This window comes from Arvicanthis niloticus, chromosome 1 (genome assembly GCF_011762505.2).
Source record: "Arvicanthis niloticus isolate mArvNil1 chromosome 1, mArvNil1.pat.X, whole genome shotgun sequence".
NCBI classification, from domain to species: Eukaryota; Metazoa; Chordata; class Mammalia; order Rodentia; family Muridae; genus Arvicanthis; species Arvicanthis niloticus.
Window position 1 is genome coordinate 119,264,437 of NC_047658.1, and position 19,537 is coordinate 119,283,973.

General features: G+C 48.1%; 1 protein-coding gene across 2 annotated transcripts; it reads right to left on the bottom strand.

Annotated features, from left to right (window-relative positions):
- Window positions 1-2,678: 2,678 nt before the first annotated feature.
- On the bottom strand, window positions 2,679-18,054 carry Ms4a15 (membrane spanning 4-domains A15). 2 transcript variants are annotated; one of them, XM_034485234.2, is made up of 7 exons: window positions 17,996-18,054; window positions 10,036-10,210; window positions 8,584-8,706; window positions 4,727-4,783; window positions 4,014-4,106; window positions 3,582-3,695; window positions 2,679-2,795 (listed from the first exon to the last, which is right to left on the bottom strand). In XM_034485234.2, the coding sequence occupies exons 1-7, from the start codon at window positions 18,052-18,054 to the stop codon at window positions 2,679-2,681; spliced, it is 738 nt and encodes a 245-aa protein (XP_034341125.1). The 2 variants fall into 2 exon arrangements, with proteins under 2 accessions (XP_034341125.1, XP_034341106.1); XM_034485215.2 differs by having other exon boundaries at window positions 10,036-10,288.
- Window positions 18,055-19,537: the final 1,483 nt, after the last annotated feature.

A 19,537-nucleotide genomic window follows, 5' to 3' on the forward strand; every position in this document is an offset into this window, starting at 1 on the left:
CTCTGGAAGAGCAGCCAGTGCTCTTAACTACTGCTGAGCTGTCTCTCCAGTCCCCTTACTTGTGTGTACACACACACACACACACACACACACACAAGAGAGTTTGTTTTATTGATGATGTCCCAAAGTGGAATTAACCTGATTATCCATCAATAGGTAAATCAGTTACAGTGATAGAATAAAACAAAATGTTTATAGTATTAAATAACAATAAAATGAAAATATAAGATGTTATGGATAAATCTCTAACATTTCATTCAGTAAGAGGAGTTGGACACAAAGAAAAACACATACTATATAACTTCATTTGTGTGATGATTAAAAGCAGGCAGAGCTAGTGATGTTTAAAGAAATAAGAATCCAGCTTAAAAAAACGCTTCCCACCTGCTCTGAGCAGAACTGACTTCATCGTGGGAATAAAGCCAGGAGTTTGTTTTCTTGCGTCACCCCCCTTTGATATTTAAGTATAGTCTCAATAATTGTGGAATTGCCAGCTAGGGAGCTAAGTAAGAGCCCCTGGGAATAGGGAGAGCGCCCCCTATGAATTCTCCTGCTGAAGTACCACCCTCTTTGTCATCGATCAGAAACTCAAATCTGATGACAACTGAGGGGTAGTCTTGGGTGTGTTTAGGATTAGAAGTGTATCAAGATGAGGGTCCAAAATGAATCCTAGTAGCTTTATCAGAAACAGAGATAAATTGGACTTGCATGCATAATCTTTCTGTCTTTTGCTGAATAATTCTTTGTGCCACCTTTAGACTCTGCCAGAAGGCTGTCACTATATGTGAACTTTTGACCTTCAATCTCTAGAACAGTGAGGTAAACAAATATCTCTCCTTTATTTTTAAAGTTATAATCCTTGGGCATTTGATAATAGATCACTGCTGCATCCTCTGTAAAGACAGAACTCTGAGGGTAGGCAAGCTGTGATTCTCCAGCAGAAATTATTGAAGAGATGCCTGCCTTTATTTGGACTTGGTTTTCTCAGATTTTTATCCAGAACCTTTGTTCATCGTCCTGAAACAGAAATGCCTGTTACCAGATGGTATTTTGAGATCTCTTATTCCTGTCACAGCATAAACTTGGTTGTGGTTATTGTGAATTCTGAGTCCTCAATCAAGATAAGAAGCTGAAAGAGAATCATGGGAGATTGCTCCATGGAACACTGGGAGAAGCACAAAGCTAATGACGTAATGACGATCCAGATGGCTAGAAAACAGGCCTCCGAACCAGACGGAAGGCAGGTGCCTGGGTAAATATGGTCAGCCTTGGTCGTGCTTGGAGTCACTAACTTGAATTCATTACTATTTGTTAAAGCCTACTCATGATTAATGTCAGCGCTTGGCAAGCAAGTTTATAAGTTATGTGTTTTGTGGAACTTCATTAGAGTAATCCTCTGTGCACACGCTGATTGTATTTGAGAAAAAGCGCTACATGTTGAGGTCAGGCCTTCCTTTGCTCTGTTACTTGCTCATCTTAACTTTCACCCCCGGGTCTCTCAGCGAACCCGGAACTCACTGATTCAGATAGATTTGTTGACCATGCAAGCCCATGGGATCTTCCATTCTGTGACTCGCCAGTGCTGGGGTTACAGACGCAGGCCACTGCCCAGCTTCCTACATGCATGCTGAGCATGTAGGCTCTGTGATCATCATGGAAGTGAAGGCGTGGAGATGTCCCTAACTGTAAGAAGTTACCACATTCTGCCTTAGTAGGGGTACTTACTTGAACCTCTCATTAACCATGGGCAGCCCTCAGAAGACCCCAAGCTTACAAAGCGAAAGTCACCACATTGAGACCAACCTAAAATCTAAGCCACGCTGTTTATTTTTCTCCAAAGTATAGAGCATATAAGCCATATGCCAGGGCCTGTGAACACTGGGCTGAAGGTGTCTTCTTATTCCTATGGGAACCCAGCCTGTTCCCATGGTTACTCTCAGGGGCACTCCTGCTTTTCAGGCAGGGTTGGGGAAGTATGGAGTGGTTCAGTTTCCTCTGCAGCCTCCTGTCCTAGTAGGTGGGCAGGCCAGAGTTAATACCGATCTCCTATTATAAATAAGGAGAAGGAGGTTCCAGGATGGAGGGGACAATGCTGGGCTTAGACCCAAGGACACCAGGGGGCCAAGAAGTGCTGGATTAGTCTTACATCATGTAGTTTAACACTTTAGTTTCCAGATGGGAAAATGAAAACCCAAAAATGTAACAGCAGATAACAAAGGACAGAGCTGGTCTTAGGAGCTAGGAGCCTGGAGGTCAGGCCTTGCTGTGTGGTAGGGCCAGAGCTCTGTGTCTCTGAAAGATCAGTCTATTCTGGAACATTCTGAGCTCTCTGTGCTTAATGATCTTGAAGGCAAACCCGTGAAACCTCTGTGAAGACGAGATTTCCCATGATGAGCAGAGGACTGCAGAGGAGCATACAGGACGTTTCTGCCAGGTGACAGGGCTGGGGCTGGGGAGGTGCTTAAGGATACACCCTGGACGCCACCAGCTTTGTCTTTTTTGGAAAGACACTACTGGAGGAAATGAGAAACGGATGGAACACTTCATTCAGTGACACAGTGCGCGTGGCTTGGAAAGCCTCACTGGGCAACTGCTGCCTCAGAACAGACAAGGTGAGGGTAGAGAGATGCTGGGTACAGTGGGAAGCCTGGACTCCAACCTGCAGAAGTTGCAATCTCCTACTCCGATGACTCCTTGGGCATATATGCCACGTTGTCATAGGCAGGGGGCGGAGAGACTGCTGGGCTGGGGATGTTGAAATCCGTGCCAAAGGCATTGGGTAGGAAAATCACAGACTGAGAAAAAAAAAAAAAAAAAATCCCAAGTTCTGGGTGGCTCTGGGGTCTTTGGGGGAGTGTTGCAATAGTGCCACCCTGTGGGCACTCTGAGAACAGCAGCTCTCTCACATAAAAGCATCGTGTAATTGACATTGAAGCAAACAATTTCTAGGGTCAGTTATGAGCTAGGGCGTGGACACACCGGAGCTAGCAAAGTAGACAAAACCTCATTTTCCTAGAGGCTAGTAAGCTGCAATTTCCTCTCTGGACAGTCTCTGCTGAACTCGGGGATTCTATAGCTGAACATGGCGCTGGTCCCTGGTTGCTTCCACACTAGTAGCCATTCACTGGGCTCCTTGAATCTAGTTTATTCTCCTGCTCCAACCTTAAATGGCACCCGCCAGCCCCTGGCTGCATTTTCCTGCCCAGGCAAGCCTTTGTGCTATCAGTTCCTGCTCTTTCCATGCTCTTTTTGTCTACCCGCCTCCTATCTTTCCCTGAAAAAAATGAGCTTAACTTCCACTGAGCCATGCTGTCTTTTCTAATGTGTCTATCTGTTGGCAATCTGTGGACACCTCCGTGCAACGTGCACTCCTCGCCCTCCCCAACCCTGTCCTCCCATTCCAGCTCTGCCAATAGTGTTGGCGCCCCCTGTGGCCACGGGGGGTGAACAGTCCCATGTCACAATTTGAGGGTCTCATCGCGACTCAGCCACAAAGGGGAAGTGGGAGGGGCTGCAGGCATAACCTCTTCCTAGACAACAGGCTCCTTCAGGGGCTCTGGACGTGGTGTAAGAGTACTCACTGCGTTAGTTTGGGCACGAGTGGCTTGGCACCCAAAGTGGGTGGCAATGACAGCAATGAAGAACTCCAGGATGGTGAAGATGGTCAACACAGCAAGGTAGCCCCTGCCCACATCCTGAGAACCCAAACCCACAGTCAAGGCAAACAGAGTGTTTAAAAGTAAAGAGACCCCCTGGACCAAGAATAACTTTCCCAGGCAAGAGGCAGAGGCATACCTGGATCCAGCCTTCCTGACTCCAGCCTTGGTCCCCACTCCTTCCATTCTATGGGGTCTCATCCCCTCCCAGCCCCCCTCCCCACTCCCACCCCCCACCCCCGGCTCTGACACTGGAGTAGGGTCATGGTGTCAGTATACTCATGAGGTCTTCCCTAGTCCTGGCTATAGCCCTCATCTCTCTGGGTTTATCATCCCTTGGGATGTCTGCCAACATACCCAGTTAGTGACACCAAAGTCCATGAGAAGAATGGCTGTCCCAGCGAAGGCTGCCATGGCACTGAGAATGTTGGTTCCCAGACTGCTTCTCATCTGTGAGAAGGAGAGAAGCAACAAGAAGAGGCAAAGAAAAAGGACACTCACTGTGCCCAGTCTCCTGCACCCTCCTTCCTGGCTCAGGGGCCTGGGGCCATGAGCCTTGCAGGAGGCTGGGTTTTCTTTTCCTATTCTTTCTCTTTTCCTTCCTTGAGACCCCCAAAAGAGGCCCTAATGCCCCCCTCTGCTTCTTCCATCCTCTTGGGAGTTTCTAGGAAAGAGGCCTAACCCTCTTAGTGGCTTTCCTGGGACATGTTTGCAGCATGTGTCTCTCCCCCGCCCCCAACTTGTCTTCCCCCAGACTCAGGCCCACCCACTAAGACAACTTGATGGCTATTCTCCTGGAGACCCTTCCTGCATCTGCCTCTTCTGAATGTCTGTGAGGACTTTATCTCTAGACTCTTACCATCCACCTTGGGTGGCATTTTGTAAGTAGTTTCCCATCTCCTTCTGTATGTGGATGTCTAAATTCCTTCTGTGGACACTTAGAAAATCCCCAAGGAACGGTTGTTGAATGGGCCAAATGAGTGAGCAGATGGGAGCGGAGTCCTGAGTGGCACCCAGGTGAGTGGGCTCTGTCCCTATCCCTGGCTCTCTCTGTGTTCATTCAGACTTACCAGGCAGCTGGTGTGGTTCCTCTCAGCTGCTACGGAGAGGGATCCAGAGATGATAAACTGTGTGGAGAAGAGAGAGTCCAATGGGGTTTTGGCCGGGACACTGAGCAGGGAACATCATACCTAGGTTCCATCAAGAAGGTAGCAGTAGAGGACCATCAGCTTCCTTGTCTGCATCGTGGCCAGGCATCTTGGATATATTCCTAAAATGCCTCAGTGGTTCTGTAAGAGGCCCCGTCCTTGGGCATGGTAGCACATGGCTTTAATCCTAGTACTTGGGAGGCAGAGGCAAGTGACTCTGTGAGTTCAAGGCCTATCTGCTTTACATAGTGAGTTCCAGGACAGCCAGGCAACAGATAGACACTCTGTCTCAAAAAACAAACAAACAAACAAACAAACAAACACGAAAACAAACACACAAAGAGGCCTCTGTCTTGAGATCTCAAGCCATGGTTTACTAGGCGTGCATTTTCATTGACATTATATTGCTAAAGTGTCATAGTGTATTCACCTTTCCTTCAAATATTCACTCATCAAATATTTACTAAGTAGCAGTTGTGTGTCAAGAACAAAATGAAAGAGATCCTTCTCTCGTGTGCATGTGAGGGCATGTGCATGCATGCCTGTGTGTGTATACACTTGTGCATGCATGCCTGTGTGTGTGTACTTGTGCATGCATGCCTGTGTGTGTACTTGTGCATGCATGCCTGTGTGTGTACTTGTGCATGCATGCCTGTGTGTGTACTTGTGCATGCATGCCTGTGTGTGTACTTGTGCATGCATGCCTGTGTGTGTGTACTTGTGCATGCATGCCTGTGTGTGTACTTGTGCATGCATGCCTGTGTGTGTACTTGTGCATGCATGCCTGTGTGTGTACTTGTGCATGCATGCCTGTGTGTGTACTTGTGCATGCATGTCTGTGTGTGTACTTGTGCATGCATGCCTGTGTGTGTACTTGTGCATGCATGCCTGTGTGTGTACTTGTGCATGCATGCCTGTGTGTGTACTTGTGCATGCATGCCTGTGTGTGTACTTGTGCATGCATGCCTGTGTGTGTACTTGTGCATGCATGCCTGTGTGTGTACTTGTGCATGCATGCCTGTGTGTGTACTTGTGCATGCATGTCTGTGTGTATACTTGTGCATGCATGCCTGTGTGTGTGTACTTGTGCATGCATGCCTGTGTGTGTACTTGTGCATGCATGCCTGTGTGTGTACTTGTGCATGCATGTCTGTGTATGTACTTGTGCATGCATGCCTGTGTGTGTACTTGTGCATGCATGCCTGTGTATGTACTTGTGCATGCATGCCTGTGTGTGTACTTGTGCATGCATGCCTGTGTGTGTACTTGTGCATGCATGCCTGTGTGTGTACTTGTGCATGCATGCCTGTGTGTGTACTTGTGCATGCATGCCTGTGTGTGTGTACTTGTGCATGCATGCCTGTGTGTGTACTTGTGCATGCATGCCTGTGTGTGTACTTGTGCATGCATGCCTGTGTGTGTACTTGTGCATGCATGCCTGTGTGTGTACTTGTGCATGCATGTCTGTGTGTGTACTTGTGCATGCATGCCTGTGTGTGTACTTGTGCATGCATGCCTGTGTGTGTACTTGTGCATGCATGCCTGTGTGTGTACTTGTGCATGCATGCCTGTGTGTGTACTTGTGCATGCATGTCTGTGTGTGTACTTGTGCATGCATGCCTGTGTGTGTACTTGTGCATGCATGCCTGTGTGTGTACTTGTGCATGCATGCCTGTGTGTGTACTTGTGCATGCATGCCTGTGTGTGTACTTGTGCATGCATGCCTGTGTGTGTACTTGTGCATGCATGCCTGTGTGTGTACTTGTGCATGCATGTCTGTGTATGTACTTGTGCATGCATGCCTGTGTGTGTACTTGTGCATGCATGCCTGTGTGTGTACTTGTGCATGCATGCCTGTGTGTGTACTTGTGCATGCATGCCTGTGTGTGTACTTGTGCATGCATGCCTGTGTGTGTGCACTTGTGCATGTGTGCCTCTGTGCTAAGGTCAACCTTGCGTGTCAGTCCTCCTCAGGAGCTGCCCACTTTGGTTTTTGAGATACAACCTCTTACGTGGACTTGGGCTCACTGATTGTGTCAGGGTGGTTGACCAATGAGTCACGGGGAGGGCTGCCAGCCTCTGTCTCTCCAGCTCTGGGTTTCCAAGCCTAGGTTGGCTTTTGACAAGGGTGATGGAGGTAAGGATTCAAGCCCCCACTCTTGCCATGCAAGTGCATTACACACTGAACTCTCTCCCCAGCCCTGTGAAGTTTTAAGATATGGACTGAATTTGGAGCTTCATATGCCCACCTAGGCCTCAGGACCCTGGTGTCTCTCGAGAGACTGACACAGGCTTTTGTTTATTATCCCCTCCTACCATGGAATGGCACACATTTTGTGACAGACTTTGAAACAGGAGGGATCTTAAAACAAGTGCTACCTTTGTTTCTTCACAAGGCAGTGCCCACCTTAGTTTCCTGCTTGCCAACTTGTTCCTCCCTCCTGGGCCCACTTTGGACCACTGGAAGAAGCAGGGCTTAGAGCTTGTTCCCAGCCATTTAGCTCTAGCTGTGAAGTTTCAGCAGTGTTGACATCTCTGAACTGCACTTTTAAGGGCTTCTTGGGCTTGGGTGTGTGAGGATTTTTCCTGTCTAATTACATTAAAATATTACTGCAGCAGGAGGCCTGTGATTGGACAGGGAAAAGGGAGGCAGAGCTAAGAGTTGGAGAGAGAGGGAGTGTCTCAGGAGAGAGGGGGAGAATCAAGATGGAGGACAGACAGAAAGAAGATCCTGAACCAGTGTGGCTTTAAATAGCCATAGGTAGATATGATTTCACATAGGGATAGAATGATTAGGGTAACTTGTCTATTTTAGGTGGGCAGCTTATACCATTATCAATTGTCCTTGAAATTATTGTGTGGGCATATTGTGAATTGAGAATTTATTGATATATAAATCTGACTGGTTAATTATAAGCTTTAAGAGTTTTGATTTTTACCAGGTTACTGGGTATTGTAATATCTAATCTTGAGGTGAGCAATTGCTGCATGGGACTGTGGAGGCATCAGAGTTGGCAGGTGGAGGAGAGATTTTGGAGTTCTGAGTCAGAGAGTCTCCATGAGATAAGAACAGGCTGGCTATTGCCGCCAGTGCATAACCAGCCAGCCTGCCAGGGCTGACAGTTGCTGGCAGTAGCACGGGAAGCCTGTCAATCTCTTTTTTATTATTTCCCACAACAGTCTGGGATATTCAGAGGGGACTCCACTGTCACACACAGCAGAGCTTCAATGAAGACCCCATTAAGTCTGAAAGCCCGTGCTTCCTGGAGGTAGCTGGGGGACTCCCCATGACCAGAGGCACTGGCACCTTTGGTAGAGGTACAGACAGCAACGCCACCTTGCAAACTCCCTTTCTTTGGGACCTTGGTGCGGACAAGGAAGCCCTCATTTGATTTTCCAGTGAGGTATGGCCAGAAGAATAGACATAGGGCAGGGACACTCCCTAGGGAGCAGCTCAGGCAGGGCTGGAACCCACAGAGGAAACTGAGGGGTTTCTGCTGAGTGTGGGGTTAGGACTCAGGTAGCTCGGATGTGATTAGAACACTGGCCTGCTGGCTCCTCACCCTTGGTTTCTGGTAGAACTCTGCCTGTTTGCTGGGGGTGGGTCAGGCTGAGGTTTCTGGTGAGTGATAACTATTACTCCCACGTTAGTCTGGTGGGGGGTGAGTAAAACCCTGACGTAGGATGAGCTGTGGCTAGGAAAATTCTGGGAGTGGGACAGGGCAAAGTGACCCGGGCAAGACCACTCCCTAGCCGAGGATGGCTCCTCCCGCACTCACACAAGCTCCTCCCCAGAAGGGGACGCCACCTTCAATGAAGAGCATCCCCAGATGGCCTCGTCGAACCATGAGCAGGACACTGCCGAAGCCAAGGTGGATGAGGCCGATCAGGATCTGCACCGTCTGTGGGAAGCAGAAAAGGCTCAGGCTATTGACCTGGGTCCCTGAGCTCCACACTGCCCTCTGCTGCCTGCAGACCTGGCTTTCCACGGCTTCTGAGGAATGATCAGGAGGCTGAGGCCAGACTTTTAATTAAGGAAGAACCAGCTCTTCTCAGACTAAGAGGAGCTCCAGGCTAAGGCAGGACTGGGGGTTGTCAAGCACAAGTCTGATTTACTTTTCTGATTTTCTTAGCCTTGATTCCTTGACTCTCAGGACACTGGTACCAAATGCTGAGTTTGGCTACTTCCTGGTGTCTTTCTGTAGCCCATCCTGGGGTTGGGGGTTACAGCTACTTCCACTGGCTGAAATTTCCACTTGGTTTTTTCCGTCTCCTTCTCTCCCAGCCCCCTCTTATCTTTACCTCCTCTCCTCTTCTATTTTCCAGCACCCCATGGAAACATTCCTAGAAGTGGGATGGTTTTCCTAAGGGTGGGGACTCTCTGGGGAGTTCTGCTGCGTTGCTTTTCAAACTTTTTTTTTTTTTTTTTTTTTTTGCAATTCACATGCCGATTTATCCATCACTTATTTTAAAAAACTGAAACTTATCATCTATCTTATCTAGCAATCACCACCCATTATATATTCTATCATCTACTTGTCTTACCATTATATTCTTATTTATCCATCCTACCTATCTGTCATCTACCAATCATATTTATTTATGATCCACTTTCATATCTTTCATCTATCTATACCATCTATCTAATCTATATTTTATTCCTTTTTAGAGACCACTATTTATCACTATATTTGCGATGGGAGAAGGGCTTGGAAGCCGCACTTCCTGGACTGTAAACTCTACAGGAGTTGGCTCTAGCCTATCATTTCATTCTCATCCCTTGTCAGCCCTTCCTTTATTCATTACATTCCAGCCATGTCAGTATTTTGTATCTCCTTTGACAAGCTACACCCATTTCTGCCTCAGGGCCTTTGCATTTGCAGGTCTTCATTATAGCTAATCCTACCCTTCATCCATCCTTCTGCCCATCCTGCTCTAGCTGGGCTGGCCTTAACACGTAAGAGCTAGCCTCAGTATCGTCTCCCCAGAGGGATATTTCTGCCCTTGCTAGCGTTGCCGTCCCCCATCCATCATCTTAATCCTCTTTGGAGTTCTGGTCACTTACTAATTTATTGGGTAAGCTCCAAGGGGGAAGGGAATCCTTGTCTGTCTAGTGCATGAATGAATTCTCACATTTATCCCCTGCCTCCACATCTCCCCGTTGAGCATGAGGCACGCTACGCTGCCTGCCCAGCAATTTTGTCTCAAGTCATATGACAAACTGCCCTTACCCCTAAAGCTTTGGGTTCTCCAGTCAAGAACGTCTCCATCGGTCTAAGATCAGGTGGCTGGGTGGCCCTGGGCGCCTGCGCCCCCAGCGGTGACTCTTCGAATTGCATAATCCCTGGAGGCTGGCACATGGAGGTGGGCAGAATGGCTGGAGGCGGGCGGAGGCCGCTGGCGTTGCTGGGCGGGATGACAACGAACACACCATTGCTGGCAGGGGGTGCAGACATCGTGTTTCGAGAGCCTGGGGGACGAAGGCTCAGGAGATAACAAGGCAGTAATAGTGATCACCCATATGCCTAAGGCTGTCGGCTGATAAATGTATGAGTACACCATTGCTCTCTTCAGACACGCCAGAAGAGGGCATCAGATCCCATTACAGATGGTTGTGAGCCACCATGTAGTTGCTGGGAATTGACCTCAGGACCTTTGGAAGAGCAATCACTGCTCTTAACCATTGAGCAATCTCTCCAGCCCGGGAATCTTATTTTCAACGCTGGGTATGGAACCCAGCCTGCACAGGAGGCAAGCCCACCATTGCTGAGCCACATCCCCAGCCCAAGTGCAACCTTTGCGAGAAGCATCTATTTAAACATCCTCCTTTCCCTAGAGAGGGTGAGTGATGGCTCAAGAGCACACAGCTTGGCAAGGTGGAGCTTAGCTGAAGTACCATTTTATTCATGGAAAGAGAAGGACCGGGTAGCATGTGCCTCTTCTTCCCTTCCTCTCGGCCTACATCTGTTGACTGTGGATACATAACTACCCTGGGGCAGCATCCTGCTCTCTTTGACTACCCAAGGAATAACCCACTATTGTAGCCAAGATAAAAAAGGATTATGAAAACCTTAGGTGTGGCTGGCCTGGGAAACACTCTAGGGAACATTGACCTGTTACTCAGGGTGCTGCAGTTACTAATCTAGTGGATTACACGACATTAAACAGCCATCTGCCTTGCTGGTTTGCACATGTGGTGAAGAACCCAGCAGTCCAAGTCACAGCTCTATGACAGAAGCCGGGATTTGAACCCTGGCCCATGTAGTTACTGTGAGACAAGGGGCAAGATGGTCACCTCCTCCTGCCTCACTTTTCTGACAAAAACATAGGGGGAAGGGCACTAGAACCTATCGCAGTATAGGCCTGGTAAAGGCCAGGATTTACACAGTGAATTGTAGCATCTTCATCTGAAGCATTTTAAAACACACTATCTATCCAGCACACAAATGTATATTTACCCGTGGCTTGTAGGACTGTGGTTTGTGTTCATGAGTCATTGCAGCTGGAAGGTCACACAGCCTGTGAGGACCAGGCTATGCTATGCTTCAAGTTACTCCATATTGTGTAAAAGAGTGGCTTTGGGCTGGGTGACTGCCCTTGAGAGGCAGCATTTGACCCTCCTGTGAGTTCAAACAATGAGTCATGAGGACACTATGTCTCATTGTGCACATAGGTTCCAACACCTGCCCAGCACCACCCACAGGGCACAAACAATTTACTTCTAAGGATGAAAAGTACCACCTGGACCCGATGAAGGAGACACCTTGCACCATAGTAGGGATGCCATTGACCTGGCATCTGACCACCCAATGTGTGTGTCATGGAACTAACAGGCAGACTGTCTGGCTCCAGTTCAGTTTGGTTTCCACTGAGTGATGTAGTCTCCTGAAATTTTACCAGTCTGTGTCTTTGTCTGAACAACCCTACACTTCTCTGTGGTCCTGCATCTCTGCAGCACCTCTCGGCTCTGCAGTCATGTGCCTTCAGCTCTCCAACTGGGGTCTTTAGTATCTTATCCAACCAATGCAGTGACGCTGTGCCCTTCTGTGTCTCTAGTAGCTCTCTGCCTCTGGTAAGGCCTCTTTAAACTATGCTGTGACCTCTGTACTTTCGAGGTTATTCTTCAACACACACACACACACACACACACACACACACACACACACACACACACACACACACCACATACACACACACACTGAAGTGTATAAGGTGTGATCTGAGAGTTAACACTAATACTTAAGGTCAGAATAAGAGCACATATGTTAGTCAGCAGTTAGCTAGTAAGGGAAAATCGGGAGTATTTGGCAAATTGAAGCAAATGAAACTGACTTGGTTTGTAAATTTATTGTTAGCCAATAACTTCTGGCACTGTGGACAACACAAATGTACTGATCTATGTTTCTGGAATAGCAGGCTTTTGACATGGCCCATTTCCTGTGCATCTTTGGGGAACCTCAGTGGATGAGCATCCTTATGCTAGAGAATGACACACGCCACCTGTGTGTCCTCTGTGCCGTTTGTTCTGTGATAAGCCTGATCCATAGTGGTGAATGTAAAAACAAGGGTCCTGTTGGACCTGCCCTTGAGAGACGCATGGCTGAGTCTCCACAAAGCAAGAAGTAGGGTTCCAGTGGCTGGAGCACCTCCAAGGGAAGGCAAAAGAGGCGCGGGGTGAAATCTGTGGGCATGGGCATTTTCTGTCCACTGTAGGTGATTAATAAATGTTTCATAGGCTGGGCAGACAGCTTAGGAGGTAATGTGCCTGCTGTAGAGGAATGAGGACCTACCTGAGTCGGAGTCCCAGAAACCCATATAAAAAGCTGGCTGTGGCTCACACTTGTAAGCCTAGTGCTGGGGACACTTGGGACTCTCTGGTCTGCCAGCCCAGCCTATTTGGTGAGCTCCAGACCAATGAGCTCCAGATTCTCTCTCAAAAACAAAGTAGTTGTCTCCTGAAGAGTGACATTCGGAGTGGACCTCTGGCCTCTGCATACATGCATGTGCCTGAGTACCCCCAGCAGAGAGGCAAGGACTCTGCACGACACACACATACAATTGCACGTATGTGGACATGCACATACATGTGCACACACACCCATGCATACACATACATGCAAAAGAAGAGCATGTTTCAGGTAAATGTGTTGTTGAATGCCAATCCCATGCAGAAGGTGGCAGAAGTCAATTGATATCTTTAAGGGCTTTCTAATGTTTCTTCCAGCCAAAGCTGGGTGGCCAACATGTGATATCCTGAGCAAGTGTCTAGGAATGGTGCTGTTACTTCCCACATGGTGGAGCTCTGGTTTCCAGGCCGTCACACTGAAATGATTTTTAGCAAACATGAATACTGCTTAAGTTGGCACCGGCAACATTCCCTGCAGAGACTCAGCTAGGAAAGGTTTTGGGCTTTGATCAAGTAGTTTCTGTTTTAAGTAGGAGATGACTCTCATAGTGTGAACCAGGCAATGAATACATAAATAGGTGGGGCTGTGTTTCAATAAAGCTTTATTGACATGGACAGATGGCCTGGATCCAGTTGATAGGCTGGAGTTTTCCAACTCCAACCTCAGAACACTGCCTGAACCATAGTAAATAGTTACTGAAATTTATTTGTTGTTTTAGATGTCAATTACACCAATTTCTATGATTTGGAGTAAGAAGGAAAATAAGTTGAGCTTCCAAATATTTCTGTACAATGAAGGTAAATATGGCGATGGTGGCTTTGGCTAGAGTTTGGGTCCTTCAACGGCCCACATGTTGATATGACTGATAGACTCAGGATGATATGACTGACAGGTGACAGTCATTGCATTACTCTTTTTATTTCTTTGACCAAACACCCTAAATAAGCATGTGAAAGCAAGTTGGGTTTATTTTGACTTAGCGCTCAAGGGAACACTGTCCATCATACCAGGGACTGAGTGCGTCCATCATATCAGGCAGGAGTCAGGTGGCAGGCTGCACTACATCTGTAGTGAGGAAACATCCAGAGTGGGCAGGAAGTAGGGTGAGGCTATGAAACCCTGGCTCCAGTGAGCTACTCTCGATAGAGAGGCTCCATCTTCTAAAGCTTCCTCAATTTTCCCAAATAGTGTTACCAGCTTGAGACCAAGACTTCAGGCACATGAGCCATAATGAACCTACAGGGCCAGAGGCCGGGGAGGGCCCTTGAAGGGGATTTGGGGATAGGGCTTCTTCTTTGCTTACTAGCCACATACTCTGGCCATCAAGTTTTATCTCCACACAGTCTCACATAGGCAACCAAATCTGGACTGAGCCAGAAGCAAACTGTTCTCTCTCTATGTAGATCACCTCAGGCATTTGTTATGGCTAGCATAGCTGCTCCTCTCATCTCAGAGCTGGCAGTGAGGACCAGAAGTCAAAATGGACCAGGCAGTTCTTAGATACCGGCAGAGGACTGTGGCATGCGTGTTTCTAAGCAGTGTGGTTAGCAGTCCTAGATCATCGATGACCTTAGAAGCTTGCTGAACCACTCACAGGGCCCAGCTTCACCCTGCTCCAGGTTATGGGATTAGCAGCACTTGCTGACCTTTTCCTGAGGACAGGATACTTCTGACACATTGCCTCTTACCTTCCCGGTGACCTTCTGATAATTTCCATAGTTTATCATCTAGGTGTGCTGACTGAGGCTTGCAGCAGAGAGGGGACGTGCTTAAGGTGACTCAGCTAGTAAACTTGAGGGGAAAGACTCAAGTCTAAAGCCTGTCTGTATCCCAGCCTGCACCTGACTGTCACTGCTGCCTCCAGGGCTTACACACATGCACATTGCATATATACATACACATGCACACATACACAGACACTAAGCTATGTGTTCCTGAAGCATACTCTAGCTTCTCCTGACCATTACATCCTCCGGAAATGGAGAAATACATGTAAAACACTAAGACTCTATGTCCTCCAGGAGTCAAGAGTATAGGAAGGAGCAGGAAATATAAACAATTCAGGCTAACAAACCAGAGAGGGTGAATGCCCTCTTCAAAGTCACATAGCACCTCAGTGGCTGAACTGTGATAGATCCCAGAATTCTCACTTTCAGTAAGGACATTACTGACTTTAGAGAATTCATCCATTCCTGGGCCTGCATCCTTGTTTTGTCAGAGTGAGGAGAACCCATTGTTAGACGTTCATCCTTGGAATAATAGTTCAGATAGGCTCGGCATTCACAGGTGATCAAATTAAAAGCCAAAGGGAGCTGACCCAGCCTGTCACTGCAGTGCCCCAAGTAAGGCTGCTTAAAAATTACTAAGGAAAGTTTAATGCCCCAGAGTCAGAAAAGACAGAATTTTAGGCTAAAAGGACACACTTGCTTTCATAGTTGTCATTTTACCATGAATATGGGAAGATCATGTCTGAGGACCATGATACGTGTACTGGGGACATTTTCTGAGGTCAGAAGGACCCTAGCTCCCACTGGGCCCAAGTCATCCATCAGGGAACACTTGCATCATTAACAGCATCTCTCCCAGGCGGGTGGTGAGAAACATGATCACATACAGATCCCCCGTGATGCTCAGGAGAAGAGAAACACCTACAGAAATAGGCTTTGCACCCTTGGCGGGCTAGGTGGCAAATCCAAGCAGGAATACATCCTGAGACTCACACTCTCCTGTCCCCTCAGCCCCACCAGAAGCCAGTGACTAATGTATCTGTGGTATTCCAGGTGATTCCATCTCTGTGCTCCCATCTTTCTTATAAACAACTAGCCAGGATATCTCCAACACTTATGCATGCACAGGAATGGAAGGAAGGAAAACCATTGCATCCTGCCTTAAGGGAACAGCTGGCTGGACACTCATGGTATCCAGGGTGTCTGTGTTGGTTATCAGCTGCTGAATGAGCTGTGGTAATAACAGTCCTTCATGGAAAGCCCTTTACAGTTTATAAAGAGCTCTCCTACAGGCTCTAGAGCAGCCCCAGGTAGGAGGTGCAATGTGGGTCATTTTGCAGAGTGGGTGGGGAGTGGGGCAGGTCATGGGCCCAGAATGCTGATGTGTTGGTCAGAGATGTTAAGGCTGAACTGTCAGCTGAGACTAGACTCTGAAGTGAGTGATATCACCAAGGGTGTCAAGGGACTTGCAAAAGGCAGGTGGCTGAGAAGCTCTAGGGTGTTTTTTATACCCTCCCTCCAATGGTTGCAAATAAGTTTGAAAGTAGGTTTGACACTGTACAGGGAGGAGGGGAACATATCTCTGGTTATCTTTTGCCATGGCAGAGAGGCTGGAGAAAGTCACGTGGCTCTTTTCATTGGGTCTGCAGATTGGGTCCCCAGGTTGGGGGAAAGCTCTTTTATAGAGAGGGACATGGGAGAGAGATCCCAGCAATATTCTGTGTCTCCGTAGAGACACCCCTTTAGAGAAGTGTCTACCAACTCACAAAGCACCCAGCAGGTACATGGCCCCATCCTCTTTCTCCTCCATGCCCACTGCCCAGCCTTGGGGATGGCACTCTGGTCAGCTACTGTGTGTGCAGTGAGGAGAGCAAGAAACAGCATGGGAAAAAATTAAAGCAAGCACACACCCTTCGTACCTGCTGAACCTGAGCTGAGGAGCAACCCCAGGTCAAGATATGTCACAGTACAAGACCAGGCAGGCTAACAGTTGCTAGTTACTAAATTGCTGCTGTTTGGCCTGAGGATGATTAGAAAGGCCACAGACTGCTTAAGTGTCACCTTGCTATAGTCGCTGTGAATTTTTACAAATTAATGTAAACAGTTTTACTTAGGAATAGCTATTTGTGTCATAGAATATAAAATTTGGTTTATACACTATAAAAAAGGACCAAAATTCAAATTGAAAAGAACTTTGCAGAAAACACACACACACACACACACACACACACACACACACACACACACACACTCACTCATACTCACAGAGCAAAGCCCCTAACACTCCAGAAAGAGACTAAACGCTCAGCTACCAACATCTGGCCCCATGCTTTGTTAAGGAGGAAGCCTTCAGTCCTCCTGGGCCTCAGCTGTTGCCAGCCTCAGTGGCATAGGCATTTGTAGTGACGGGCTGCCACAGCATGCTAGCTGGAGCACCCTTGGGCAGCCAGCACTTGTCTAGGGACATCCCTAGAGAGCCTCTTCCACCCAGGTCCCAGAGCAGCTTTGCTTATTTCCCCCTTGGAGTTGCTTTTTGAGGGGAGGTGTTGGCAGCTGGAAGGGAGTGACTCTAAGGGGTGGGGATTCTGGGATGAAATATATGGCAACACATCTGGGACTTGGCAGCTTGGCTCTTGTAGTTAAGTCACAGACCCTGCATTCAGCCTAGTAAGAATCCACATTACTACCTGGTGAGACGAGGTAGCTGAGTGTTTGTGGGCAAATTGCCTAATCTCTCTGAGCCTCAGTTTCTCTGAATATCATAAAGTGGCTGTTTAGTAGTAGGGTGAGGTGTTTCAGGCTTCTAAGGGTTTTCTGTACATAACATCCTGGGTCTGCAGCAGTTTCTTAAACTAGGCAAGAACTTGCATCTGTGTAAGTCTCCTCTGTGGCACCAGGCATCTTGTTTCCAGTCTCAGCTTTTCCAGGACAGCCCAGGCCCTCCCCACTGTCCCAGAAGTGATATAAACTGTCCCACCAGATGTAAACATGCCATGGGGAAGCAGATCTCCCAGTCATTTTCTCCTGCCCCCAGGCTGGACCTCATATAACCCATGGCTTTCTTCTATACCCCTTGCCTCCCTGCCCCCTGAAGCTGAACAGTGGGGACAGCCAATTCCTTTCCTCGACTAATACTTTCCATCTGCAAATGACACAGCATTTGTTGAGAAGACTTTTCTAGCTGTGACCCTGGCATTGTCCTTTTCCTCTCATTAGAGAAGGGACAGGCAGCACACCTGTGCATGGATAGAATCACCTGACTAGGTTGGACATCTAACCTGAGCTGGCTTCTGGAGGAAGGGATTCTCTACTTCTTGGGAGGGTGATTGTCTCTCTGGGGTCCCTGGCAGGTACCCGAGTGATCTCTGGAGTTGGCTTTGAGGAGAGCAGCCAGCAGCTGGAGTCGGTGACCCTGGGACCCCACTTCCCAATCTTACTGTCAGGTGGGTTTCCTTCAGTGATTCCCTCTCTCGCCCTGGGGACCTCCACAAACCCCTGCCTCTTCTCCGGTTATGTTCCCTGGGTGGCCTTTCTGGAAGGACAATGGGGGTACTCACCGGCTTGCCAAGGCTGCTGTGCGGGCTGCTGACTCCCCTCTGCCTCTGCGCTCCCACATTCACACATCATCCTGTGAAAACCTTGCTTTTCGTGTGGGGCTTAGAAATCACTGCTAGGGAGCTGCGCCTCTGGTAGGTTCTCAGTTCTTCCCGGCTCTGAGGTGGGGGCCTGTCTCCCAGAGGTGGGGGCCAGAGGAAGCTACTTGTGTGGCCACTGGCCTCCAAAGAGCCCCCAAAGTACCCCAGTCCCTTGCTTCAGTCTCTGGAAGGGAACACCAAGGCTCAGAGAAGAAAGTGATTTGCTGGGCACCCACTACTAGAATCTGAGCTAGGATGCAGACCCATATGGCTTTCACCCTCTCCTTCACCTCACTGAGACTCCCTGAGAGGCTTGAGTAGGCTGTCTGTGTTCTGTCCATGCAGGTTGACCACAGTTAGACAGGGGGCCTAGGAGGTTCACAGCTTTCGGGTGGCAGGTGACTGAGGATGTAACCACGAATGTTCTTGTGAACACATGTTAGTATATGTGTATTTTGTATACACAATACCCTTCAAGTGCTTGGCAAATTTGCCTGTGAGTTTCTGGGTTCAGGATCTCACACAATAGCTTCTGGGGCAACTGGGAAGCTACAATGATTAGGTAGGACCTAAAGGTTCGGACACCCTGAACACCCTGGGGACAGGCCTGGGCCAGCTCTCAGCTAACCTTGGGATAGATCAGTGTGGCAGGTTGAATGTAAACAAAACAAAACAAAACGGCCTTAGTCCCCAGTCCTCTGTGTGTTTACACCTGCAGAGAGGGTCGGAGTTGTTTTCCTCAAAACTGGCCTTCCCTGTGACTTCCTCTGCCAACAGGAAGTGGGAGCCACAAGAGATTTCGCCTGCTGGACACAATGTGAGCTCTACACTGAGCATTCCTGGCTTCCCCGATGCAGGATGACACGATACAACTCAGTTGTGGCCGGCGAGGCCCCACACTTGCAGTTATGGTCAGCAAGGCCATGGGACCAGCCTTTTCACAGAACACAAATGCATGTGATGGTTCTGCCAACCCTAGGTCAGACCTGCCCAGGCAATAGCAGACTGGGAACAAAATGAATGCTTTCTGCAATGTCCCAGAGTCAGCCTCTTTGTTACAGGCATAGATTTGAGTCTCGAGAGCACATGATAAGATTTATAGACTTATGTTCCTGAATAAGGAGTTGGGCCAGGGACACATGGATAGTCACTTAGAAACAGACAATTCTTAATGAAGATAAAGGCCTTTCTGAGATTGGAAGAAGGATAGACACCTGGGAGGCTCACAAGTCACACATTCCAATAAAAGGGCTCTTTATAGGTCATCTGCATAGAACCTACCTTTTCCTCATTTGTCATCTGTATGAGGTACGCCTCTGCCTTACTTTAGCCCTGGTAGGGAGCTTTCCAGTCTCTGCCAACTGGCTTCTCTTGTTAATTCTTGATGCCTCTTTTTCCAAGTCAAAAATCTCCTGTGATAATCTTTGGGGTAGCCTAAACATCTCTTATATCAGTAACCACAAA

Coding starts and splice junctions, on each gene's coding strand:
- Ms4a15 (XM_034485215.2), bottom strand. CDS start 18,054: ATGTGGGAGCGCAGAGGCAGAGGGGAGTCAGCAGCCCGCACAGCAGCC. Junction 10,289..17,995: donor ACAGCAGCCTTGGCAAGCCG/GTGAGTACCCCC, acceptor TTATCTCCTGAG/CCTTCGTCCCCCAGGCTCTC. Junction 4,107..4,726: donor GGAACCACACCAGCTGCCTG/GTAAGTCTGAAT, acceptor TCCTTCTCACAG/ATGAGAAGCAGTCTGGGAAC.